This window comes from Staurois parvus, unplaced genomic scaffold (assembly GCF_062004578.1).
Source record: "Staurois parvus isolate SC_StPar_1 unplaced genomic scaffold, SC_StPar_1.0 ptg000214l, whole genome shotgun sequence".
Lineage (NCBI taxonomy): Eukaryota > Metazoa > Chordata > Amphibia > Anura > Ranidae > Staurois > Staurois parvus.
In genome coordinates, this window is record NW_028318010.1 from 605839 (window position 1) to 633458 (window position 27620).

Here is a 27620-nt window from a genome sequence, read left to right on the forward strand (position 1 = left end):
ACCTTTTAAGTTGCATTACTGAAATAAATGAACTTTTGCACGATATTCAAATTTTTCGAGTTTCACCTGTATATTGTACTCACATCATTAAAAAAAATGCCACGCCTGAAGATTGACAAACCGGAAGCGTTGCACCAGCGTGTGCAGCAGGGGCCAGAAACAATGTCACCACGGCTCTCATCAGCTGATGCGTTTCACTGGGTGTTTTCAGAAGCTCTTTTGATTGATTTGATCGATTTGTTAATTTTTTTTCATTTAATGATTCACATATAATTTTTATGATGTTCATTTGATGATCACTTGATGTTTACTTAAGTTACGTATTGAAGTATCTTAATTTAGTTTGGTGTACACAGTCACAAAATAATTTACACCTAAACGCAGGTTATAAAGTCATTTTTTTAGCATTGTAAGTCTACCTACCTTCTCCTCTGTTGGACTACAGATCCCCTCTCCATGCTATGCGTGTTTTAAGTTGGACTTTGCACGAGAACCGGAAGTAGCGGAGCGGCCATCTTAAGTGAGGTTATTCTACACTTCAGCATTCCAGGAAACTGCTCGTGGTTGGGAAATGGGAATATATGCGGTTTAACCATTTTATGAATGTAAGCACATAAATTAAAATCTGGATCTTTTTTTAATTGAATATATTTCACTATATGGCTATTATTTCTTCTATCTATGAATGGCATTGTGAGACATGAAGGCATGAGTGGAAGGAAGGGATAATTTAGGATCTGAAGTTAATCCCTGGGAGATATTTTTCTGCTGGAGTGAGAATCCACTGGATTATTTTGGAGGCTCTTTAATACCTATTTAGGGTAAGGGTATGTAATTCAGCCACCTAGAAGTGATCACGGAGTGTTCATAGAGGAATGTGTAAATAGAAGTGTACACAGAATGTTTCACTATTTCACGTGTTGCTCACATTTTTGAGTGTTTTTTGTTTGCACAAAAAAGGTTTTTGTGGATTATATTTAAATTTGATTTAATCACTGTTATACTGAGGATAATACACTATTCAGGTTTTTTTTTTTCTTTAGAGGTATACAGCATTCTTGGAGATACACGGTGATTATGAATCAGAACTTGGATGAATAATTGTTTGGAATTTTTAAATATTTTCACTGACACTAGAAAGGTTTATTATTTACAATTTTGGACTTTCAAGGGTGAAAGTGGGACTTTTAAGTGTCAATATATAAGGTAATATATCACAGTTTATTATAGATATAATTTTGGATACCGAATTTTCTATCACAGTTCTGTAGTCCAGTTTACTGAAGAGAACAGAATACATTTTTTTCATTGAAACCCCTTTACCAATAATATATTTGAGTTTCTTTTGAATAACTCACATATTCAACGTACAAAAAATGAAAAAAAGGTGAGTACAGACAAACCACATATGTGAAAGGGATCAGGGTAGGAAAAGCACTGCAGCAAGGAGGAGCCGATGCCCTCCGTGGAGCTATTAACTCAATAGGCTCTGAGGAAGAGGCTAAGTCCTCAAAGCGCGTCAGCCTTTAGATGTTCCATAGTTTCTCTACACTTTGATGTTTTGCGGACTTTCTGTGCTGTAACCATCAGATGTATTTGCACCTTTTTGACTTTTGTGAATATAACACCTACTTTTTTACATTAAATTTATGATTTTAAAGGTTAATGCACTAGGCCGGTGCGCCCTCTGTTTGTTTATCATTACTGCAGTGCTCCTAGACCTCCCCAGTCTTGTGAGGGCAGCAAGGCAAGTGCATCCCATGAAGGCCAAGCTTTGACTTTAGTCCATTAATGCCTTTGGGTCTACTCCACAAGCGGAGGAAGATTGTTGTTTTCCAGCCCTCCGGGGAGCACAGATGTCCAGTTCATCCCTCTGATCCATCTGGTTTTGGATGCTGGTACTTACACATGTGACGAGTGGCACGGGTCCTTACACTTCTCATGGTCATTTCTCATGGTTCTTTTAATTCTTCACAAATGTGAGTGCTGCAATTATGGTTTATTAAACTGTTCTTTTAATGCTGCACTTAGAGGCGCCCCCTTGTGTTTCTTTTTAAACGTATGAGAACTGTAGCTGCTGACTGTTTATAAACACACACTCACCTGTCCCAGGGTCCATCGACGGGTCCATCCGCGCCGTCCCTTCTCTCCTTCTTCTCTCCCTGGCACCAGCATCTCAACTGTGGGCACCAGGCAGTGAGAGATTCACAGCTGGGTGTCCACTGTGCAAATGTGCGAGTCACACTGCGCCTTCTGATTGGTCCGACTGTCCTCTGGGACCTGAGAAGGTTCCCAGGAGACTGCGGGAGAAAGGAGGAAGTCCGAAGCTCTGGCTCACTGCGCTGCGGTGAACTGAGCCGAATGTGGGAGCGGGTACCTGTCAAACATGCATCTGCTCCCCCCTCTCCCACAAAAGGTGCCAAATAAGGCAGTGGAGAGGGGGAGGAGGCAAACAAGTGGAGCTTCCACTTTTGGGTGGAACTCCACTTTCAATATGAAAAGTAAACTCTTCACTAATGGCACAGAATATTTTAATAGAAAACTCATGAAAATGGTTTAAAGATATATTTATTTTAAAAATAGATTTATAAAATTTTTATTTATATGACTGTATCATAAAATATACATCTCTTGAAGATGCATAAACTACATAATGTTAAAATACAGTTTAGCATAATGCATATCTAATTAAGAACAATCCAAAGAGCAGTTCAAACTATTCATGCTTACTTGAGTAAAGCATTTAAAAAAATATTGTTTATACTGTGGACATCACAAATGTCTACTATCATAATATCATATCATAAAATAGTGTATAAGTAACTATATAAAGAGCAGCTATATGGACAGATGAGAACTTCTGCTATAAAAGTCAAGTACAATTATTTTTAAAAATGAACTCAATGAGGATAGCATGTTTACTTGAAAACATAAAGTGCAGAACAGAATTGTGTTACTATTATCCTTCTATAATACAGCATACTATAATAGAAATGTTCACATGTAGGGTGGGCTTTCCATCAGAAATAAAATAAAATGTTTAGTTAAAAAATTATTTTATATATGAAGTGACCAGTACTGTTGTGTTTACCAAGTGACCAGTAGGGTTATCATGAATCGCTTTTGTGACAGGCAACCCTTACTGTATGTCAGGAGAATCATGTGCCAGAGCCATGCAAGAAGATACACACATGAGCATACTCATGGGCATGTGTACAGAAGAACCATACGTGCCTCAACATATGTATGCTTTGGGCTGTGCACACGCATTAGTGTGGATGATACACAAATGTTTTGGTGCCCAGCAGCATATTTAATGCTGTACAGGAGTCCAGAAGATCGGTTGCCAGTTCCTATTGCCCGTGACCTGCTCCTGTGCTTGGCTATGTATTCTTACCTGGCTTTGTGTGACCATGCTCACTCCTGATACTCCAATAGACGTGTGTTTTGTTTTGTTCCGAATTCTAATTCAGACAAATTTTTTGTTAATCGGACATTCATATGTCTCTGAATTCCCGAATTACAATAATAACGAATCCAAAATAACAAAAACGAAATTTGGATGAAATTTGAATTTGAATAAATTATGAAAAGACTGGAATAGAACATCATGGAATAGATTAGAATAGAAAAGAATAGCATAGACAATAAAATAATAGAATCGAAAAGAAACGAAAAACAATAGAATAGAATACAATATAAAAGTATAGAATAGAATAGAAAAAACAATAGAACGGAATAAAATATAAATAATATAACTGTCTTCCAAAATTCGAATTTTGAATAGAATATATTTGAATTGAATAGAATAGAAAATAAGAGAATAGAAAAGAAGAGAATAGAATAGAAAAAATCAATAGAATAAAATAGAAGGAAGATAACTGTTTTCCGAAATTCGATTTTTGAATAGAATAAATTAGAATTTGAATAGAATAGAAAAGAATATAATAGAAAAAACAATAGAAAATAATAAAACAGGATATCACTGTCTTCCGAAATTCAAATTTCGAATAGAATAAATTCAAATAGAATAGATTAGAATAGAATATAAAATAATAGAATAGAATAGAAAAAAACAATAGACTAGAATGCAACAGAAAAGAATAAAAAGAATAAAGCCAGCTTCTGAAATTTGAATAGAATGGAAAAGAATAGAATAGATGAATAGAATAGAAAAAACAATAGAATATAATTCAATAGAATGGAATAGAAAGAATATAACTGTCTTAAGAAATTCGAATTTTGAATAGATTAGAATAGAATAGAAAAAAAACAATAAAATGGAATAGAATACAATAAAAAGAATATAACCATCTTCCAAAATTTTAATTTCGAATAGAATGAATTAGAATTTGAATGCCTATTCTAATTCATATTTGGTTGCATTGAATTAGAATTGAATAGAATCAAATTTGAAAGCAAAACAAATTCGGAAATTGAATTAAACGCATTTAACGAATCGAAACAAAATAATTTCTTTCATTATGCACATGCTTTTGTCTCCTGTTTTTGTACAGCTGCCACCTGACTGTTGCCAACTCCTGTCTGCCTGACTATGCACCAGAGCTTCTACATTTGCCATCCACCAGTTGCCTACTGCAAAGACTTCAGTACCTCCCAGCCAGGGTCACCTTGCCACCCTGTGCCCTGTTATATGTGAACCAGCAAAAATGAAACTATTTTCATCCAAAGTGATCCAGTGATATGCTATTACACCGTGTGAACCGCCACCAAACATACTGCACTCACCAGAGAGTATGACACGGTGGAATATCATATCACTGGATCAGAATCCACTTGGATGCATGGGATAAAGAATACACTTTTATTTTGGTTAACATATACTTTGTATGACAATATTTTCATTTTTGCTGGTTCACATATTGATTCATATTTTGAAAATTAATTGCTCTATTTATGATATTTAAAGAAACAGTGATCACAATTTTATGGTGGCACTATTTCCATTGAAAGGGATAGTGACTATACTATTTAGTTTATTTTGCACATGATAAATATTTATTTTTACATATATATTGGGTCATTTATATAGACCTATGATTGTTCACATACACTTCCAGTGTTCCTCTTAGACTCAGTCCCTTACTGCAAGCCAGCTGGTGGCTGCTGATCACTGTGGATTTCCTTCTCTTCCCATTTATCAGCGGAGTCAGAGCTGTGCCTACAGAGGAAGGTAATGTCTGACTCTGATGTCTGTGTGAGTGTGACCCGGCCGGCCATCCATCACATGTGCAATGTGTAAGTGAGTGATGACATCATCACGATCCCACAGCCTGCTCTTTTAGTGCCTGCTGGACCTGCTGATCTGTGTCAGTGTTGGTGTGTTGTGTCGGATCTGTCACTCCGTTCAGGTTTTCTGTGTGTGTGTGTGTGGGCTGAGCTGCCTGCTGTCACAAAGTTTTATCCCCCCCCCCCCCCCATTGCCTGGGGAATTCCAGCCTGGGATCTGTCAGAGTTTGGATCCATCATCTTCCACTCACTGCAACTGTCGCCCTGCCACTGCCAGCCACAGGTACAGTCCGTCCATGACACTGATTTTGTCTTTAATATTGACACTGGTGGTATCTTATGGTACTTATTTTTGCAAGTTAAAATTAATTTAGCAGTTTCATGTTATGCTGATTTATTATTTTCTACTGTTTTTTTTTTAATTTGTATTTATTTGTTTATTTATTTGGGGGGATGGGGGGCGCAAGTATCTGGTCCTGCCTAGGGCACAAAATAGTCTAGCACCGACCCTGTTAACATATAATGTGATTTTACATTTATTATTTCATTCACTATGTTTGTGCATTGTGAGGGTTTAGTTTTTTAACTTTTTTGCTAGCTGCCTTTTTCTCAACACCAAGCACTGATGTTGACTGCTGGTTCACATATATGCAGATTGGATGCTGTTTGAAGCACATCCAGTGCACATGATATGTGAAATAACATTGCTTCCTATGGTGCCTGTCCGGTTTACTGATAGTGTGGTTTTAACCACTTCCAGTCCGGACACTTTTACCCCCTTCCTGTCCAGGCCAATTTTCAGCTTTCAGTGCTATCACACTTTGAATGACAATTGCGCGGTCATGCAACACTGTACCCATATGAATTTTTTAGCATTTTTTTTTGAGACAGATAAAGCTTTATTTTGTTGGTATTTATTCACCACTGGGATTTTTATTTTTTTTGCTATGTGAATTAAAAAGTCCAAAAATTTTGAAAAAAAGTGTTTTTCTTATAAAAATTTGCAAATAAATAGTATTTTATCATAAATCTTGGTCAAAATTTATTCCATTATATTTTTAGTAGAAAAAATAACCCAAATTAGTTTATAACCAAAAATTATAGTTTTTAAACTTTTTTTTATTTTTTTTATATTATTTTTTATTTATAATTTTTTTTTTACATACTGTCACCCTAGCAGTATAGTGTCACCATGGTGACACTATACTACTTGTGGGGGGTGATGAAGATTTTTGTTTTTACACTGATTGCTTTTACACCCATAAAGATGTAAAAGCATTCATTTCTCCTTCTCGCTAGACGCAGTCTTGCAGCCATTGAGAACTACTGAGTGAGCTGTGATTGGTCACAGCTTGTCACTTGGTACAATAGCCTTGTGAATAGCCTTGTACTATGTGACCTCTGTGATCATTCACAGATTTCACACGTAGTAAGTAATGATGTCACCTGTGACATCTTGCTTACTACTCTGCATGTGATCACTGATTGGCCAATCAGTGATCACATGATCGGGACCTCGTACAGAGGTCCCGTCCGACGATTGGTGTTCCACTGTGTCCGGAGGACACAGCGGGCACCGGATCTCGGTGCTGCACGCTCCCAGGGAGCGCGCACAAGCAGGGTGCGGGGAGGCCATTTATAAACGGCCACCTGCCCCTGCACTTCCACCGTACGGCCGTTTATATACAACGGCCGGACGGGAGGTGTTTAAAAAGAGTCAAGTCAAATTTCTGTGCAGTGCGGTCCGGTTCAGGTGCAGATTACAGGCTATTGAATTCTATGGGAACCATCTCTAAACCACACATGCATGAACAGGATAAAATTCTGGCTTGAACCTGATGCAAATCTGGCATGAACCACTGAACAACTACTGTATCAATTAGCTGTGAAACCTGAGCTTCAATCTGCGCCGCACATGTATGAATCAGCTCTTAAGCTCTTTTTGAAAATTGCATGGTGGCTATTGGTGAGAAATGAAGCAAATTTAGCTTTTTAAGGCCAATTAGACCCTCTTAATTTTATGCAGTCAGGCTGCATATACTGTAATACTCTTTTTACTTTTACTGATAAAAACTCTGTGCTGGCATCACTGGAAGATTTAAAACCACCCTTTCACACACAAGTAGCAACCCGGCTCACTGACATGCCCCACTGATTACTTGTTCTAATAAACAGTTCTGCTCACAGGGAGTAGAGTGATGTCGGTTAGTCCAGTGTTTAGTGGGGCATGTTGGACTGCAGTAGAGTTTGTGTGTGAGAACCACAGTCCCACACTCCAATGTGCTGGCAACGCTGAGTTTTTGAACCCTTGAAAAAAAAAAAAAAAAAAGGGAAGACATATTTACTACTGTATATGCAGGCTGACTGCATTACAGTAATAAATGAAGAGGATTCAATTAGTCTTTAAACCAGTATTAAACCCAAAAGCAAATATTTATTATATTGTATACTAGCATGGTGGCTGTATTATTTTTCTTGTTTAGTCTTTTTTCTTTTATTTTCACCTAATGATTTGGCCAGTAAGTCTGTTGTTTTTCAAAAGAACAAGCTGTCTTGCAGATGTAGCAGTTTGAGTGTTGAGACAAACCATTTACCACTGACAAATATGCTTACAATTATTAGCTTTTATTTATTTATGTAAAACCTTTGTCTCAAAAGGAAAAAAAAACTGTTACTGTAACTGCTTACAAAGTGTGAACTGGGATTTTGCTGCAATTTGTTAGTGTATCCAAATCTGCTAGTACTATCCAACACTCCCCTCCTGCAAAATCAACAATGCTGCTGTCCAAAGGTGCCCATGTGCTTCTTCATCCAGAGTGTAAGCCAGGGGTGGACAACCTGCAGCTCTCCAGCTGTTGCAGAACTACAAGTCCCATCATGCCTCTTTCTCTGGGAGTCATGACTGTAACTGTCAGTCTTACAATGCCTCTTGGGACATGTAGAGTCATGCTTGTGACTGCCAGTCTTGCAATGACTTGGGAAAGGAATTGTAGTTCCACAGCAGCTGTAGGGCTGCAGCTTTCCCACCACTGGTGTAGGCACACTAATACAGGAGGTATGTGCAAACAGAGGGGAAAAAATACAAAAAAAACCCAAAAAACTGAATGCAGTCACCAAATGTAATAATTGGTAAGCTGAAATAAATTACATTTTTGCTTTTGGGTTTATTACCACTTTAAACAGTTTGGAAGCTCCTTCTGAATGTAGTTGCACTTTGAGTAGCTACACTCTATATTTGTTACATTGTATCAACTGCTTATTATATTTTAAAGAATAATCTCGAACTTTTCAAAAGTTACAATTTTCAACATTTTTGGCCATTTTTCAATTTGTTAGTATTTCAGTGTTCTGCCATGACAAAGGAACATCTAGTGCCAAAACTGTTCATTTTCACAGGTTAGGAGTTAGCTTTTTGCACTGTCTACAGTAATATGTTTATTTAGCTTTATGGTATTTGAGGTATATTTTTAATAGAACAGTACTGGTATATATCAACTTAAAGCGGTGGTAAACCGCTGCCTTTTTTTGTTGTCTGTAAGACAATGGTGTATAGTGCTAGTATGTGGCATATGCGGCTCAATGCAAATTATTTTAACAACATATTTTAATGTTTAAAAAAACCTTCCTCCTATTTATAGTTTGTAATCATGCATGTACATATGGCAGCTATAAATGATCATGACATGCATTAGCTCTGCTTCTTGTTTTGCAGTAATGCGCTGCTTTTTCTTACAACCCAGATCTATGTATGAGTTGGCTTACACATAGCGTATATCAGATATATTTTGCTGTGCCATGAACAGTATGTACAGTGTGTGCTCCACTGTGTAATGCGTGATTATGTGATGAGATTACATACGCAGCTTTCTTAATGTACTATCAATATAACAACACATGAAACACTCAGTTAAACAAACTAAAGCTTTCTTCATTCTCATGAACCTGTAAAGCATGGAGAAGAGGGAAATCCATGACATTTTCTTCTTCCACCAAGAACACACTGTCTTCTTGGTGTTGGCTGTGAAACCACAGGTTCTCATAGTTTTGGGGACTGGGAGACATGTCACACAGGAGTGGTTGTGTGGAGTCAGACCTCACATAGACAGAGGTTGGAGGGCTTTGTTCACGGTAGCCTCCAGTGATCACCTGAGCATACTGAACAGTATCCGTATTGACGTAAGACCTCCAGTTATTTCTTTCATCTTTATTGGTGGCAGGTGTCTCTTTAGCCTGACTCTCAGTGAGTGGTTTCTTTCCTTGCAATCCCTCCACAATGGATATATCACTTGTTGAGAACTGAGAAATATCAGTGGGGTTAACCAATAATTTAGGCATCTAGAAAAAGAAAAAAAAACTTTTAAGTAATGCTACAGTAAAGCAGAAAATCATTTTACAAATGTTTAATTTTCACTTTTACTATATAGGTAGGTATAAATATCAATGCTAAGCTATGTTCATATTTCAGTGTACTCAGCAGTAAATCTGTGATCTGATTCGATATGGTGGCAGGGACTTTGTCTATGTCTATGAATTGTAGCAGACTTGGTACTGTAGGTCTGCATATAGTTATGCCTACTGGCAGAGATTTCTGTCTCTTCCCTAAGTGTAGCTACTGTATGTTCAGCTTCCATGCACACTAGCTTAAAAAACACTTCTTCAGTGTTTACCTTTTTTTTCTGTCTCTAGAAGCCAACAATGTTATCCTATGTGTCCATGCACACTTTGTAGTCTAGAGGTGTTTTTTAAGCTCAGCATTTAGAAGCAGAAATAGACTCTATGCTTTGCTCCTACAGGCTCCTAACCGCCCACATCCTTAACCACTTTCCCGCCGCCCTATAGCAGATATACTGCTACAGGGAGGCAGGGGTGTGAAAAATCACGTATATATATGTGATTTTGCATTTCTGGGTAGGGGTCATGCGCGCACGCTCCCTACCCACGCCGCTGTTTGCGGCCATGGCTGTCAATCACTGGGTCCCGGCCGGTGATTACCAAGCATCTCCGATGGGGAGGAGGACTGTTTTGTTTACTAATAGTCCTCCTCCCTGTCAGCGCGGGCACACTGCTCTGGATGGTTGCACACAGCACAGCCATCCAGAGCAGTGTGATTACAGTGACGCATACAGACACCTCTCCCCAGTAAAACACTCCCTGCACACAGTTAACCCTTTTATCGCCCCTCATGTTAACCCCTTCCTGCCCAGTGCCATTAGTACAGTGTCAGTGCTTTTTTTTAGCACTGATCACTGCATTGGTGTCATTGGGGATGTCAGTGACACCAAGTCAGTTCCTCCCAGTGTCAGAATGGCCGCCGCAGTCCCGCTATGTGTCGCTGATCGTCACCATTACTAGTAGAAAAAAATATATAACTTTCACGTAAACCAATTAATTTATACGTATTGGGATTTTTTTTAGCAGACATGTAGCAGAATACATTTTGGCCTAAATTTATGACGAAATTTGATTTTTAAAAATTTTTTACTGGACATGTTTAATAGTAAAAAGTCAAAAATAACGGAAAATTTCCTATCAAATGTTTACCATAATTTTCCTTTCCTGATGGATGCCATGCCAGCATGCGTATGGGTTAGTACCGCCCACTCTTCTCCTATAGGACCCCATTCCCATAAATCTTTGCTCCTTTCCAGAGTCGTGTTCCATAACTAGCCTACTCATGGCATTGGGAGGGTACTCCTGCTGCCATTTAGTCCTTCAGGAAAGGAAAATTACGGTAAATATTTGATAGGAAATTTTCCATTTTCCTGACAGACTCCATGGCAGCATAGGTATGGGAAATAACTAGCCATACACACATGGGTGGGCAGTTACTGAAACAAAGACTTTAATTTGCCAAGTCAACCGACAGGACTTTCAAACCAAAATTAATAGAGGATAAGGAGGCCGGCTCTACACAGTAATCAGCCATAAAAGTGTTGATTAAGGACCATGAGGCCACTCTGCAGATCAACTCAGGAGCGACATTCCAGGAAGCCGCCTAGGATGTAGCAACACTTCTGGTTGAGTATACGGTCACCGCCTCTGGAGGTGCCAAGCCCTTAGCTCTGTAGGCCATTTGGATGGCCTGGACGATCCAGGCCGCGATTGACTTGGGAGACGCCTGGTCTCCTTTACTCTTCCCATGGAAAAGGATGAATGGACGGTCCAACTTGCGGAAGGATGCTGTGAACCGTAAGTAAAGCCTTAAGGTCTCACCTACGTCCAGAGGGTGAGCATCATTGACTCCCAAGGCTCTAAATGTTGGCAGGACAATTTCTTGGTTCTCGTGGAAGACTTTAGGATTAGATCTTAGCATAGGGATGAGGACCACTCTATCTGGGAAGAATGTCAAAAATGGCTCTTTACAGCCAAGTTTACCAATTTTGGAAACTCTTTTTGCCAATGTAACTGCCACCAAAAAGGCCACCTTAATGGAGAGCTCCCTCATTATGGGAGGCCCAGCTGATTCTGGCACACCTCCAGAAAAGAAGTCGAGGACAAACTGCAGGTCCAATTTTGGGAACCTTGGTTTCCTTTGGGGCCTCAACCTTACTGCCCCTTTGAAGAATTGCCGAACCAGAGAGTGGTCGGCCCGTGATACTCCAGTGAAGGCCGAGATGGCTGACACTTGAACCCTGAGGGTGCTGACCGACAAGGGCAGGTACAGGCCTGACTGCAGGAATCTCAGGACGTCCTGAACCCTCAGATTACTAAAGGATCCATCCACAGTCGAGATATAGTCGATCAACTTTGACCAGACTCTTCCATAGACCCTTTTGGTACCTGGTCTTCTGGCATTCATCAGGGTAGGGATGACTTCAGCCAGACAGCCTAAAACCTCTAACCTTCCCCTCTCAAGAACCAGACCATTAGATGAAGCCTGGGCTGGGCAAGGGTGAAGAGTGGCCCCCTGCAACAGCAGGTCTAGCCTGAGAGGGAGAGGAACTGGGTCCCAAAAGCTGAGCTGTGCCAGTAAGGGAAACCATGATCTGTTCGGCTAGTATGGAATTACAACTACTACTTCCACCGCTTCTGCTCTGAGCCTCTGAAGAAACCTGAAGATGACAGGGACTGAGGGGAAACGCATAGGCTGTGCGAAACCCCCACTGATCTGTCAGAGCATCTACCCCGAAGGCCTAGAGACAGATATTCCTCGTGTAGAACATACCCAGTTTGCTGTTGCATGGGGAGGCAAACAGGTCGACTTCCGGACTAATTTCGAGGGTCAATATCCACTTGAAAACTTCTGTGTTGAGAGACCACTCGTTGTTGTCCAATTGAACCCTGGAAAGGAAGTCTGCTTGCGAGTTCTGGACTCTGGAGACGTATACTGCCGATATGTTGGACAGGTTTTTCTGGGCCCAAGCTATGATTAGCTCTACCTCTTACAAGAGGGACAGGCTGTGGGTACCTCCTTGTCTCCTTATGTAGTACATTGCCGTCATATTGTCGGACCTCAGGAGGACTGATTTCCCCTGTGTTAGGTGCTGGAAGGCCTGCAGGGCACAGAGCGTTCAACCCCAGCCTGTGGGACGGAAAGCTCCATCTGCCCTGAGCTATCTCTGACTGGCAGAGAACACCCCATCCGGAGCTGCTGCTATCCGTAGTGATTGTGACCCAGGAGATGGGGGCAATCGAATGGCAATTGAGCAGGTTCTTCCGCAGTAGCCACCAAGGAAGGCTCTCCTTCATGGAGGGAATTATGTAAATGACCTGGCCTATGCTGCCTGGAATCCACTGTTAAAGAAAGCCCTTCTGGAAGGTTTGCATTCTCCACTGTGCCCACTTCATCGGAGCTGTGGACACCATGGTGCCAATCTTCAGGCATTGGAGGGCCCGAAGATGTGAGGAAGACAGAGCAGGTAGTATTCAGCTCCGGATCACCAGAATCTTCTCCACAGGTAGGGAGATGGTGGCGCTGATCGTGTCAAGAAAAGCCCCGAGTAACATTAGAGACTGTGTGGATTCTAACTGGCTCTTCTCCAAATTCCGCAACCACCCGAACTCGGGAAGGGTCGAGATGCCGTGGGCGCTGTGCTGTAGTAGCTGTACTCTGTCCTGGAACAGTAGGAGCAGGTCGTCTAGGTAGTTGTGCAGGCGAATGCCTCTGGTTCTGATCAGGGCCACGACCGCCAACAAGACTTTTGAAAAGACCCAAGGCAACGTCGAAAGCCCAAAGGGGAGACACACGAACTGGAGATGCCGATGGTCCACAGCAAACCGGAGGACTCTCTGAAAATCTCTTGCAATGGGCACATGAAAGTAGGCGTCCTTCAGATCTATAGACAGGAGCCAGTCGCCTGGATGAATTGCTTGTTGAATTGTGAACAGTGTCTCCATCTTAATTTTGACTTCCTGATAAAGGAATTTAGATGGGTGAGGTCTATAACCGGCCTCCAGGCCCCGTTTCTTTTCTAGGTCAAAAAGAGGGGTGAGTACATGCCCTTAAATTCTTCGCCCTCCGGCACCGGCATGACATCACCCTGCGCCAGCAGAGAGTCCATGTAGGACAGCAGGATTTCCGTCCTTTCTTTGGAATGTGGAAGGGTCGTAGGGGTGAACCTGAGATGAGGAGGGCTCTTGAAAGCCCAAGCATGCCCTAAAGTTATCGTGTTGATGGCCCAGGTGTCCCGGATTGAAGCAGCCCAAACATGCTGAGAATGGTGAGGGCTTACCCCCACCTGGCCTGCCTGAGCAGGCCCAATATCAAAAGGACTTTGTGGCCTCATGACCTCCAGAGGTCGAGCCCTTGGAGAATTTCTGAAAAGATGATCAGCTTCTCCTCCCGTAGCCTGGGCTATAGCACTGTCTAGTTTGTTTCCAAACAGGGAGGAACCCTCAAAGGGGATCTTGCAGCATGCCTGCTTAGAGGCTGGATCAGCCAACCAGCAGATGGGTAAGGTCGATCGAGGCCTCCCCTATAAAGGCAGATGCCAACCTCAGCTCCCGAATACCGAATTCCTGGCTACCTCTTCCAGAACTCCTCTGAGGGCCGCATTCACGTTATCCAATCACACTTCCATAGCTTTAGACAAGGCCACTAAGGAAAGAGTCGGCTTGCAAGCCATACCAGCCGTAGTGTAGATTCGCTTGAGATCAGAATTGATTCTCCTTTTCAGGTTGTCCTTGAAGGACACCGAATCCTCGAGAGGGAGGGTAGTCTCATTAAGGCCGCATCCACCAGAGGGGCCGATTCTAGATGTTTGACGTCCTCTGACTTGAACGGATAAAGCTTGGCTGCTTTATTCATCAAGGAGGTCCTCTTATCGACATTGATCCACTCCTCTGTGAAAATTTCCCTGAGTTCCTCCAGGAACAGAAAATTTGGATGATCATTCCTTAGATGTTTAAAGAATTTCCTGTATTTAGGGGGAGACTCCACGGCTTCTTCCCACTTCAGGGCCTCTTTGACTAGGGGAGAGAGCAAGGTGAAATCGAAGCCCACACATGGATCTTCACTGTCCGCCTTACTATCTGAGGCTCCAGCTAGGTTGTGAAGTCTACAATCCCTCTTGGGGATCTTTTGGAGGGAAGCATACCCCGACCGATGGGCTGCGGGCTCGACTAGTCCCAATTTCTTTCAGGGAATCTTGAACAACTCGTCTGACCAAAGCCTCTGCCTGTTGGTTGGCATTTTCTCTCTCGCCGGTCACCCATGCAAAACAGGAGTCATATAATGACTTGTCGTCAGGAACCTGAGAATTTCACCTCCAGCAAGTCTTCCTATTGGAGAGGCTGGCGTTCCCCTTAACGTGGTGCCTGGAGGAGGAGCGAAAGCTTCTTCGATGATGCCTGGAGCTGCAAGGAGACCTGTGACGTCCGGATTTAGAGGATGAATGATGGCCCTGAGACCTGGATGCACTTTGGTCATCGTGCGCTGTATAATGCGATCAGACCTAGAAGGTCTTAGAGAGAGAAAAAAAAGACACAGAACAGGGGATAGTTAAAAGCCACAGAAAAGTGCCAGTAGGGGATCAGGGGGCTAAAGCCGTCCGTCCGTACTTACTGCGCAGGGGCTGGCCACAAGGAGGCGGTGACACATTCATGTCGGGTCAGCTGCAAAGGTAACCAACCAACCAACATGACATGCAAAATCCCAGCAGACCACCGGGGGGGGGGGGGGGGGTAGGAGGGACAGGTAATGACCTTCACAGTGGACCACAGTACTTGGGAAAGTTGCCACATTCAGCTCGCAGGATTTCCCAAAAAAACAGCTATAACAGCTGTTTAAATTTGCTTCCAAAGTTGTGACCTCACCGCCACCGTACTGCACATGCGCCAGAAACCCGGCACTCCCACGCGCATGCACGAGAGCCACCATCATGCCATCTTGTCGTTCTGAGGCAGACTTGAGCATGCACAGTATGCCGGAGACCGCTTCGGACCCGGAAGCAGCGGCCTGGAGAGCAGCATTGCATTCCAGGCACCCACTAGCACCAGGGAAGGAAAATAAAAGATCGGGCTGCTACATGGCCACCCGCAGACCTGAGCTCTTTGAGGCACCGACTCCTGCTCGCCCATTCCGACCCAGCTATTAGCTGGGGAACACTGGAATTTGATGAGGGGACGGCTGCTCCGTATTCAATACCTCTCCTTTAGATGGGGCCTGTTGAACTGACAAGCGACACATCACCTCGCATCTCCTGGAGAGGCTTGCCAGGCCTTGGTCGCAGATCATCTTGTATGCGGGAACCAGGCAAGACTTGCACTAGGTCCATAGGAGGAGGACAAAAAAGGAATACGGCCTTTGGCGAGGAGCAAAGATTTATGGGAGTGAAGTCCTATAGGAGAAGAGAGGACGGGACTAACCCATACATATGCTGTCATGGAGTCTGTCAGGAAATTGTGTTTTTATCAAAATTGTTGGTCTTTTTTTGTTTTATAGCGCAAAAAATAAAAAATGCCCAGGCGATCAAATACAACCTAAAGAAAGCTACATTCGTGGGAAAAAAGAATGTAAATTTAATTTGGGTGCAGCGGTGCATGACCATGCAATTTTCAACTAAAGTAACACAGTGTCGTAACGCAAAACATGGCCTGGTCAGGAAGGGGGTAGGGCAAGTGGTTAACAACCGTTGACTCATCAGCTGTCGGTGAGATTCCCCACTGACAGCTGAATGTAAACAAAAGAATGCTGCCATTAAAAAAAAAGTTGCGTATACCAGTCCATACCAGGCCCTTTGGGTCTGGTACGGATTTTAAGAGGAACCCCATGCCATAAAAAAAAAAAAAATAAACAGAGTGGGGTCCCCCCAAAATCCATACCAGACCCTTATCTCAGCATGCAGCCCGGCAGGCCAGTAAAGGGGGGACAATTGAGCGGGCCCCCTTCCTGAACCATACTAGTCCACAAGCCCTTTTCGGTCTGGGGGGCTCCTTCCCTCCCAAAGCTCCTTGTCACCATGCTGATGCAGACTGACAGCTAAATAAACTAAGGGGGCCAGGCTACTCAGTGATGCCACTGGGTGACCCTGCCCCCTTGTGATGTCGTCAACCCAGCATTCCCTGTCGCAGATGTCACCAGTATATGGGGTCACCCTGTGGCATCAATAGGTTCCCCGCCCCCTTAGTCTATTTAGTGGCAGCTAGGAAGTGGAGCTGTCAGTTGGTGGGAGCCAGCATCAGGTGCGGACCACTGATAAGTCACCGCCCACAGGCTCCCACAACCACCTCCTAGGGTAGTGGGGAAGAGGCCCTTATCCCCATCAACATGGGGACAAGGTGCTTTGGGGGGAGCCCACCTGCCCCAAAGCACCCTCCCATGTTGTGTTGAGGGCATGTAGCCTGGTATAGTTCAGGAGGGGGGGCACTTGCTCGTCCCCCCCCCACTTTCTTGACCTGCCGGGCTGCATGTTCGGATGAGGGTCTGGTATGGATTTTGAGTGGTGTTCCCCTTAAAATCCTTACCAGATCCTAAGGGCCTGGTATGGATTGGGGGAGGGGGGCACTCAGGTTTTTTAATTCTGGCATTCTTTTGTTTACATTCAGCTGCAAGCAGGGAATCCTACTAATAGCTGATCAGTCATCCGTTGTTAAGGACGCAGCATCCACTCACTCCTTAACAACCTGCAATTCACTGCTAAATGCCGCCACAAAAACTGAAAAACGCCATCAAAAACACTAATATTGGGTGTTTTTCATCCAGCATTTTTCTGTCTTTTATATAAGCTCCTTGTGTGCACGGAGCCTGATGCCTGTGACTTCTGGCATTGCTCTACTTTCCCTGTCCACTTAGATGCAGATTGTGGAGTCAGGTGCAGATGCTTCAATGTGTGAGCTCTCTTGTTTGCTGTAACACCCCCTTGTTTGCACCACACATAGCATAGACTTGCAGACAGTGCTTTTTACCATGTTTTTTACTACTTCATGTCAATAATAAACTGAAAAAATAGTGATTTATTAGGAAACAAATACCAGCTTTTTATGGGTCTCTTTTCTCATAGCAGACTGCAAGGCACCTCAAGCATAAGACTAACCATCTGTGGCTAGAAGATGTCTTTTAATGGTGTAATTTGTATGTGTATAGGAGGGGTTCATGGCTCTAGTATGATACAGCCTTGGGCCCAAAGTTCCACAACTCAATATATAATATGTATTTTGACATTGATCGGTACAGTGTAAAGATTACATTACCTCTTCCATGAAAGAGGTGCATTTGCCCATTCTGCTTTTTGCTGGATCTGGAACTATAGGCCAGAGTTGATTCTGCACACTGTCAAAGCAAAACAAAAATGTGGGTGACGGAGGCATAGATGTTGATTTTTTTTATAAAATACCAAGCCACAATTTTATAGAAATAATATATCCAAGCAAGGAAAGATAGCATATGAGGGTTAATTTACGGAGAAAGTGAAACAAAAGGGAAAAAGTATGAGGGAAGTACCGATGGAGAAAGTGGAAGTACAATTGTCAGGTAGGATAGTCCTATCCAAAAATATGAGTTTTCAGGGATCTCCCAAAGGTGAAGTAAACGATAGAATAGATAGACAGATTGAGGTAAGGAGTTCCAGAGAATGGAACAGGCTGTCCTGGAGGTGTTCTTGACAGAAGGTAACAAGGAAAGTAGAGAGCAATAGGTCTTGGGAGGCGGATAGACTGAGAGGGGACCAACGAGAAGGTGGTTGCAATAGTTATATTATAATGAGAGGAAATTAGTGGTGTCATTTGTTAAAAATGGCGTTATTTTGGAAATGTTATGGAGGTTAACTCAGGAAGATTTGAACAGTGATTGGATGGTCAGAGTCCAGCTTTACATCTAGCATTCTGACATGGGTCAAGGGACTGGTAATTGTGCTATTGATCTTAATGGAAACATTGGGGGACACAGGGAAGCTGTAGAAGCTTTTATATAAACAAAGACCCAACACATATTTGCTACCTAAAGCAATCCATAGATGATTCAATTTTCTTTCCTTCCACTAGGAGTAAAAGGAAAGAAAATTTCTCAATTTCCCCATCAACCCAGTCATTATTAATGGAGGAATCCCTCCTGCTATTGCACTCGGCTGTCGGGAAGCCTTCCCAGCCGGTGAAAAAAAACAATTACTGCTAGCAGCTACAGCCCTTAGCAGTACTTGCATGTAAAAAATAGGAAAGGCTGCCTGTACCCAAGTCACTGTATGGACTGACTTGGGTAAAACCAGCCTGCCCATAGATGGATCATATTTCGTCCGGTCCCTGAACTAGCCGAGTTTTGATCCATCTATGGCCTGCCTAATTGTAGATGTCTTTATCTAGCTATTTAAAGTAAATGTAAACCCTCACCTTGTAACACAACCCATTCAGTTTAAAATAAAAATGAAAGGTAAAACGTGTGTATAGATATAAAAACATTATAAATACTCCCCCCCCTTTTTATAAGTGGTCACATACCCTCTGCATAAGAAGCTTTGAAAGGAGAAACAGCATCGCTCTGGTCTTCCCAGTGAATGGCTGTGCAGGGAGGGGGTGTGTCAGAACAAGTCTGATCACTGGAAGAGAGCAAGCTAACTTCAAGCAAAGCCAGAGAACTGACCATGCTGTGCTCTCATGTCTAGTGTGGGCAGTTTTAGTAGGAAGCAATACAAAAAGAACAGGATATTTTTTCATACAGGTACAGCAGGCACATATCAGAAATATGAAATGTTGGGTTAACATAATATTTAAGCTTTATATTCACATGTAGTCTTTCACTGTTCAGACTAACAAGTGACAGGATGGATGGTTTTGTGTTTACTGAAAAATAACAAGTCTTTTAACTCCTCTCAACATCTCCTGAACACACGGCCTTAGTTTATTGGCTGAGTTTGGTCATTAATGTCCACAGGTGGGCAGCTGAGAGTAGCAAAATAAGAGCAAAATTACCACACGTTAATCATGCTTTTAGCTGGCTGGAGTTATTATAATTCCTTACAAAGACAAGAAAAGAGGTGATGAAATTATTTAGTGAGAACAGTTCTATGAGGAGGGTACATCAACTTGTAGGAATTATCAGTACCATAATCTAATAGCTTGAGTCAGAATTTACCTTTCACGCTTCATTATACAGATGATAAACACAAGAATGGTCACCAGAAATAAAACCAAAGATAGAACCAGGAGCATTAAAGTGTTGTCTGCTTTACCTGGAGGAGAATCAAAGATTCAGAATAAATGAAAGGGACAATATATCTTTAAAAGTATTTTTAATAGCATGGTGCAAAGTGCAATTAATCGCAATCAGGGGCGGACTGACAACTCATGGGGCCCCTGGGCAGTAGGGGATCATGGGGCCCCTGTGTCCTTGCCCAAACTCAAAAAAGCCTATGAAAAAGGTACCAGGGGCATCTCATGAGGCCCCCTACTGACCCCGGGCCCTCGGGCAGTGCCCGAGTTTCCAAATGGTCAGTCCGCCCCTGATCGCAATAACCCACTGCAGCAGCAACATGCATCAAGTTTGTAGTTATTGAGCATATACAGGACAGTAAAATCTTTTTTTCTAAGGCAGAGGTCTCCACACTTTCTAAGCAAAGCTCAAGTTGACTGTCCTTCAGACTTTAGGGGGACCAGACTGTGGCCAGTGGGAGTATAACATGCCCCAGCATTAGGGGGAGTAGACAATGTCTCAGGCTTGGTGGTCAGTAGAAGTAAAACAATTACATAGTTCCATGGTCAGTGTGAGGAGGAAGAATAGTTCCCATCACTGGTATTAGCGGGAAAAATAGAGCTCCATTGTTTTATCAGTGGGAGAAATAGTCCCCAATCGTTTATATCAGTGGGAGAAATTATGCCCCATATTTGGTGTCATTGGATTGAATAAAGCCCCGTAATTGGTGTCAATAGGAGTAATAGTGTCTTGTATCATTGAGAGGAATAGTGCTTCATATCAGTGGGAAAAGCAGGGCTGCAACTTGGGGACTATTTTTCTAAGGGACCTATCTGTAAAGCAGTGAATTTTAGATTCACTTATCATTAGTTGATTTAGCGGACGCTCAGAGGGAAGCAGTGGAGTAGAATGCCTGTCAGTGCAGGGACCACGTGTACCCAACGTCCCAGCATCCTGGATGACGTCACCACGATGTGTTGAGACGGAGGGGGGAACTCTTGCTGGAGCCGCAGCTTTAGAAGGAAGAGGCCGGTTGCCGGGACAACATGTTTCGCGTGCATGCGCTTTGTCAAGTCTCATCTTGGAACCTGGCTTCCTAAAGCCACTGGCTGGTTATTTATTTTTTTACCATATGAACTATTAAAGGCACACCTCCATACAAGGTGTATTATTTTTATCACAAAACTGCACAGCGCCTGGCTCCTGTTTATACCTGAGAATATCGGGGCATGCTCCTAATGAGACAACAGATGGTGTCCTGGGGTATTTCCTCCCAGATCTGGACCAGAGCATCACTGAGCTCCTGGACAGGCTGTGGTACAACCTGGCAGTGTTGGATGGCACGAAACATGATATCCCTGAGGTTTTCAATTGGATTTAGGTCAGGCGAGAGCAGGGTCCATTCAATGATATCAATTCTTTCATCCTCCAGGAACTGCCTGCATATTCTCACCACATTGTTGTGCACCAGGAGGAAACCAGAACCTACTGCACCAGCGTAGGGTCTGACAATGGGTCCAAGGATTTCATCCCGACACCTAATGGCAGTCAGGGTGCCAATGTCTAGCCTGTAGAGGTCTGTGCATCCCTCCATGGATATGCCTCCCCAGACCGTCACTAACTCACCACCAAAACGGTCATGCTGAGCAATGTTACAAGCAGCATAATGTTCCACGGCTTCTTTAGACCCTTTCATGTCTGTCACATGTGCTCAGGGTGAACCTGCTCTCATCTGTGAAAAGCATAGGGCGCCAGTGGCATCAGAATGGGGAAGAAAGGGGACTTAAGTAACTTTGAACATGGCATGGTTGTTGGTGCTAGATCTGAGTATTTATAAAACTGATAATCTACTGAGATTTTCATACACTACCATCTCTAGGGTTTACAGAGAATGGTCCAGAAAAGGGAAAATATCCAGTGAGCAGCAGTTGTGTGGACAAAAATGCCTTGTTGATGTCAGAGGTCAGAGGAGATGTGGTAGACTGGTTGCTGCAACTTTCAGATGGTAGGGTCAGAATTTGACGTAAACAATATGAAAGCATGGATCTATCCTACCTTGTATCAATGGATCAGGCTGGCGGTAGTGATATAATGGTGTGGGGGATATTTTCTTGGCACAAACAAGGTGTACCTAATAAAGTGGCTGGTGAGTGTATACAGCCTGTTCACTACTGTCATGTAAACTTTCCAGGTTTATTTTCATACTTATTCCATGTTACAGTCAATTCATTCTATATTATCCTGCCTTACCCCTTTCACCTAAATATATCATCTACAAACAATATTCAATATTTCTCATATTTTTCAATTTCCAACACTATATCCCTTCATCTTTTTAAAGGCATTTTCTTACCTGGAGCAGCGGTATAAACCGATAGTATGGTACCGTCTACACTTCCTCCAGCCGTAGAACTTCTTAAAAACATTTGGTATGTTGTGAAAGGGAGAATATTTTTTATCTTGAACCTTGTGACTGTGCCATTTACTGTTGAAACTAGAATCAAGAAATTCAAATAATTACTAGTACCAAGTACACCAAACGTGTAAGAAAAACTGTTTGTCAAAGTGAATCTACCACTGTAAATGGGTCAGCCAATGGCACACAGCAGTCATTTTAAATAATGACAGTTAGGAATATGAAAATGGGAGATGAAGTTGGAAGATGTTGTGATGTTGAGTGCTTTGAAACAATGATACATATTGCTGCAGCTGTACAGCCTCTGTCTAAGGAATTCAAAAGACTTCAAAGTGATACCGACAGATGATCTTTCCCATCTCCTTGACAGCACACAGAGCAGTAATAGTAATGCACATGGGGTGATTATGGTGTGCCCAGGTACTACCGGCACACCCTGTGTGTACACCTATGGTAACTTGTAATTCTTTACATGTAACCTCAGAAAATGTTACAAAATATGTTTGAATTAGTGTCAGCATTTGGTCAGCTTCAGCAGTGTAAATCTTAATAACATGTTTTACCAGGCCAAACATTTTTTACCACAATGTATAATAAATACATGAAAAATGCTTACAGTCTTCTTTGCCATTGGGGTCTCTCCAGAAAACAGTATAGCTGGTAATGAAGCCATTGCGTTTCTCCAGAGGAATTGGTTCCCACTGCACCTCTGCTTGTGACTCATCAACACTGGCTGGTTTGAGTTCTGGTGAAAAGGCTGGTGCTATGGGGACAACAACATTTACAAATTAATATTTGAAGAGTAACCCCACTTTTGTTGACAAAAAAAACAATTCCCTCTGAATGATCACTGTACAATGCAAGGATTTTAACAAAACTTTGTTGCAGATTCCTATTTGTTTCTGCTCTGAAGAAATATTTAAAGTGACACTAAAGCTTCAGTTTTTTTTTAATATAACAAACATGTCTATACGTACCTGCTCTGTGCAGTGGTTTTGCACAGCAGCCTTCATCCACATCTTTTCAGGTCCCCGCTAGTGCTCCTGGCTCCTTCCCCTCGAGCAGTGCCCCCAGGGAAAGCCACTCGCCCTGGGGCACCATTGTGCACTCGTCCCTGAGCTGCTGCTCTGTGCGTCCATAAGAAACATAGAACTGAGGCTCGGCCTTGCCGCTGCTCTCGCCTCACTGGCTGTGATTGATAGCAGGGGGAGCCAATGGGCTCCCGCTGCTGTCTCAGCCAATGAGGAGAGAGAGTCCCCAGAATGCAGAGGCTGTCTAGGACGTTGCTGGATCGGAGGGGCTCAGGTAAGGCTTGGGGGGGGGCTGCTACACACAGAAGGTTTTTTAACTTCATGCATGAAATATGTGAGGGTAAAAAACCTTTAGCCTTTGTAACCACTTTAACCTTTAGGGCTGGCTCACACTATAGAATTGCAGTCCAGATGCGTTCTGGATGCGTTTTTGTATGCAAGTTTTTGACACATTTTTGGTGCTTTTTTGACGCGTTCCAGTGTGTTTGTTATGCATTCCAGTTAATTTTTTCCGCTCTCTTTTTCTTCAATTTCAAATAGGGACATGTGCATTCCAGTGCATTTTTGGTGTGTTCCGGTGCGTTTTTGATGTTTTTTTACTGCGTTCCAGTACAGTTCTGTGCAGAAAAAATGCAGCCTGTTCTACTTTTTTTTCTGCACCCGGAACGCACTGGAACTGCAAGCATTGATGTGAACTATGACATTGACAACCATATAACCTACTTTCTGTGTGTTTTGGATGCAGAAAAAATGCAACTGAAACGCATGTATTGTGAACCAGGCATTAGAGAGTGCAACGGTGTACAGAACGCTTCCAGGTTGCCATGTTTCATTGAATTTTAGAGAAAATTACAGCACTGCAGATTGAAATGGAAAGGTAATTTTTAATAACATTAAATTTGAATATGGCTTGTGTAACAATTGTATAGGCTATATTTTTTTCATGAGTTATATTTTTTTTCATCTAAAGTGGAGTTACCCTTTAATGGCAAAGATAAATAGTCTGTCAGCATTTTGCAATGCGATGCTTAATGCAAAGCAAAGCTTAAATTAAAACTGAACCAAACCCAACATGTTTTCATTATTTAGGGTGGAATAGGACAAGGACTTCTGCTCACAGTAAGCCTCTGATTAGGGACTGGGATTTGGAAGAATTGAAACTACCTGGCAAGGACCGAAAGTTGGCTCTATGACATTTCAAAACTTGAGAAGATGTATTTTTAATAAGCAAAACAGCTGCCTTATAAACATGTTGTTGTAAAATACATTTATAATCAAATAAAAAAAAATTACCTGCTTCTTTGGAATAGACATTCATTTGAACCGATGTTCCAATGCTGTCGTTATACACAGGGTACAGTGTAACCGTGTACATCTGGTAAGGCTCAATATTGTCTGGAATGTAGAACACAGACATAGGATTGTATTGTATAATTATTCTCCTTATGTGCATATTATCTAATTAATGTATAGTTGCCTGGTACAAAATCAGGCTCCAACATCAGATTCAATCAGTCTGAATTTTTCAGGAAATACTGCAATTCACCAAATATACTCAGTTTATTCTAATGTGAGTTTTATCAAGTAAAAAACAGCCAAAGTCTAGCAGACTACTGAACAAGCAGCTGCTGTGTCACATTGTCCACATGAAATCTTTGTTTTTGTTTCTGATTTTTCTGTTTTTCTTCACTATTATTTTTTGATACAGTAATGTTCATTTGCATTTATTTAAATAGCTATGATGATTTCTTTTACCTTTAGACTTGTACTAATAATTAGGAAGATTGGCACCTATGTCCTGATGAACCAGTCCCCCACAAAACAGGACTATCTGTTATGGCGCTATAATTGACACTTTCTTTGTTTTTATATGCATTGGGTGTTTTTCACCTTTATTTGTTTTGGTATATTAAACATTTGTGCTTTTATATATCCCTGTGCTTTTAGTATTATGGTCTTGCTATATATTTTAAGTCTTAGTTTTTCTATATTTGGTGTTTCACAATCCAAAAACCAACTTATTATTGAACAGAATAAAATTATGATTTGATAGAGATCAAATATGACGTAAATCAAATGCATTCATTGATTAGGTGATTTATGTGTTCCATTAGCCTGTGTACTGGCCAAAATGGAGTCCTGAATGGCTGCTATTTTGTATGCCTTTTCTAATTATGTATTTTTGTACTCTGTAAACCAAAGGAAAAATGTATTAAATATAATATGATTCCAATAAATAAAGGGATATGTTGTTTCAAGAAGCCAGTGTCCCACAGTCCTGCTTACCCTCCAAATATAACACTGCTCAGGGCCATAGATCATTTTTTTCTTGGTGGGATTCAGCCCTGGGCACTCTGAGAAATCCAATTAGATGATGTGCTGTGCACCCTTTGTTGAATTCTGAGTGTGGCAAAATTGTGGGAGGGGTTTAAATCATGAGCCTTCTTACTGTTTGCACAGTAACATATGCAACGGTATTTGTACCTGAAAAATTCTTAAATTCTGAGTAATATTATTATGATTACTGTGCCACAAGCAGGAGTCTAACAGATACATATAAACCTCAACACAATAATTTGTAAAAAATTAAACTCTTCCATAACATATGCTTTTCTGCATACAGCCTACCTTCAGGAAGAACTTCATTAGTCACTGACTACTGAGGAAATAGAAACTTGTACAATATAGCATAAAGAGTAGTAAATACACGGTATAGTGTTTATATTCAGGAGAAGCTCTGTTTCATTTCCCACTCTCACACCCTTTGCTGAGGCATCGGGAGCCAATGGCTGTCAGTCAATGGGGAGCAGGGGGGTGGGGTGGTGAGGCAATGCCAAGCTGTGCTGTCTGTGTCTATGAATGCAGGCAGTGCGGCTGAATTCAAGCCAACACAAGTGCCCCCATAGCAAGCCGCTTGCTATGAGGGCACTCTAGTTGGCTTGAATCCAAGTACTTGGAAGGGAGGAGGAGCCAGGGGCACCAGTGGGAGAACCAAAAAGAGGAGGTTCACGGCCGCTCTGTGCAATTCTACTGCACAGAGCAGGTATGTGTAACATGTTTGTTATTTAAAAAAAAAAAGACTTTACAATCACTTTAAATGTTTTGTCTCAACCCTCTTTGCTGCAAAACGTGGTCTGTTAAAGTTGGAAAGTAACAGCAGGATCAACAGGTAAAAAAACCCACTAAGTTCACAAGCCAGACTCAAAAAAAGAAAAAGAAATACTGTTTTGGTAATACTAGTGACAGACCACATTCTAAATGTCATTTTTTATTTTGCCACTTTAACTAAACAAAGTGACATCATTGAGCTGCGAGGAACAGCATTGGTATTTGGTAATAAATAAAAATACGTTAACCACTTGAGCTCTGAAAGATTGTATTCCCTTCATGACCAGGCCATTTTTTACTATTTGTAACTGCGTTACTCCAACTGGCAATTGCATGGTCCTGCAACGCTGTACCCAAACAAACTTTATTTCATTTTTTCACACAAATAGAGCTTTCTTTTCGTGGTATTTGATCACCAGTAGATTTTTATTTTTTGTGCTATAAATGAAAAAAGACTGAAAATTGTGAAAAAAATATTTTTTACTTTCTGCTATAAAACACATCTAACTTATCTAAAAAAAATCAGATTTTGGCCACAATTTATTCTGCTACATGTTTTTGATTTTAAAAAATCCTAATAAGTGTATATTGATTAGTTTGCGTGAAAGTTATAACACCTACAAACTACGGTACATATACAGGAATTTTTTTTTCATATATCCTACTAATGGCGGTGATCGGCGACTCATACCGGGACTGCGATACTGCGGTGGGAAAAATTAAATTAACTGACACGGGGGGGGGGGGGGGAACTGACTAACTGACACTGACATTACCAGTGACATTAATGCAGTGTTTTGTAATAATACTATACTCTGTCCCTGTACTAATGACACAGGCTGAGAAGGGGTTAACATCTAGGGCAATCGAGGGGTTAAATATGTGTCTAAATATGTGTAATGTGTGTACAGTGTGCTGCTTTTACTAGCTGATCTCTCAGTTTCTCATGCCTACTTTGCATTCATGATAAACTGACAGATTGCTCCCTTGGTTTAGAGCTCTGTGTCATTTACCAACACAGAGCTCTGGACGGTGATTGCACACAACTGATCAGCAGGTCCTGGCCATCACTGAATCATTGGATTTGCTGACAGGTTCCCACTGTGTGCAATCACAGTGGGTGCTGGGCGAGGGGCACACACCCTAAATCTGGAAGTGGGCGGCAACATACCAGTTCGTCACTTTGCCTACAGCCGATGCTCACCCACAGTACAGTGCGGGCAGCGAGCGGCATGTGGTTTATGTTTCTTATGTG

At 42.0% G+C, this 27620-nt stretch overlaps 1 protein-coding gene across 1 annotated transcript in view; it reads right to left on the minus strand.

Annotated features, from left to right (window-relative positions):
* Window positions 1-7683: 7683 nt before the first annotated feature.
* Window positions 7684-27620, minus strand: part of CSF3R (colony stimulating factor 3 receptor) — a 65210-nt gene continuing 45273 nt past the window's right edge. The window contains exons 11-16 of the mRNA XM_089679007.1: window positions 24551-24652; window positions 22843-22989; window positions 22164-22304; window positions 19754-19850; window positions 17881-17959; window positions 7684-9585 (exon numbers count right to left, since the gene is read on the minus strand). Of these exons, the coding sequence (XP_089535133.1) occupies window positions 9154-9585; window positions 17881-17959; window positions 19754-19850; window positions 22164-22304; window positions 22843-22989; window positions 24551-24652 (998 nt within the window). The 3' untranslated portion in view covers window positions 7684-9153. The remainder of the gene's footprint in view (window positions 9586-17880; window positions 17960-19753; window positions 19851-22163; window positions 22305-22842; window positions 22990-24550; window positions 24653-27620) is intronic.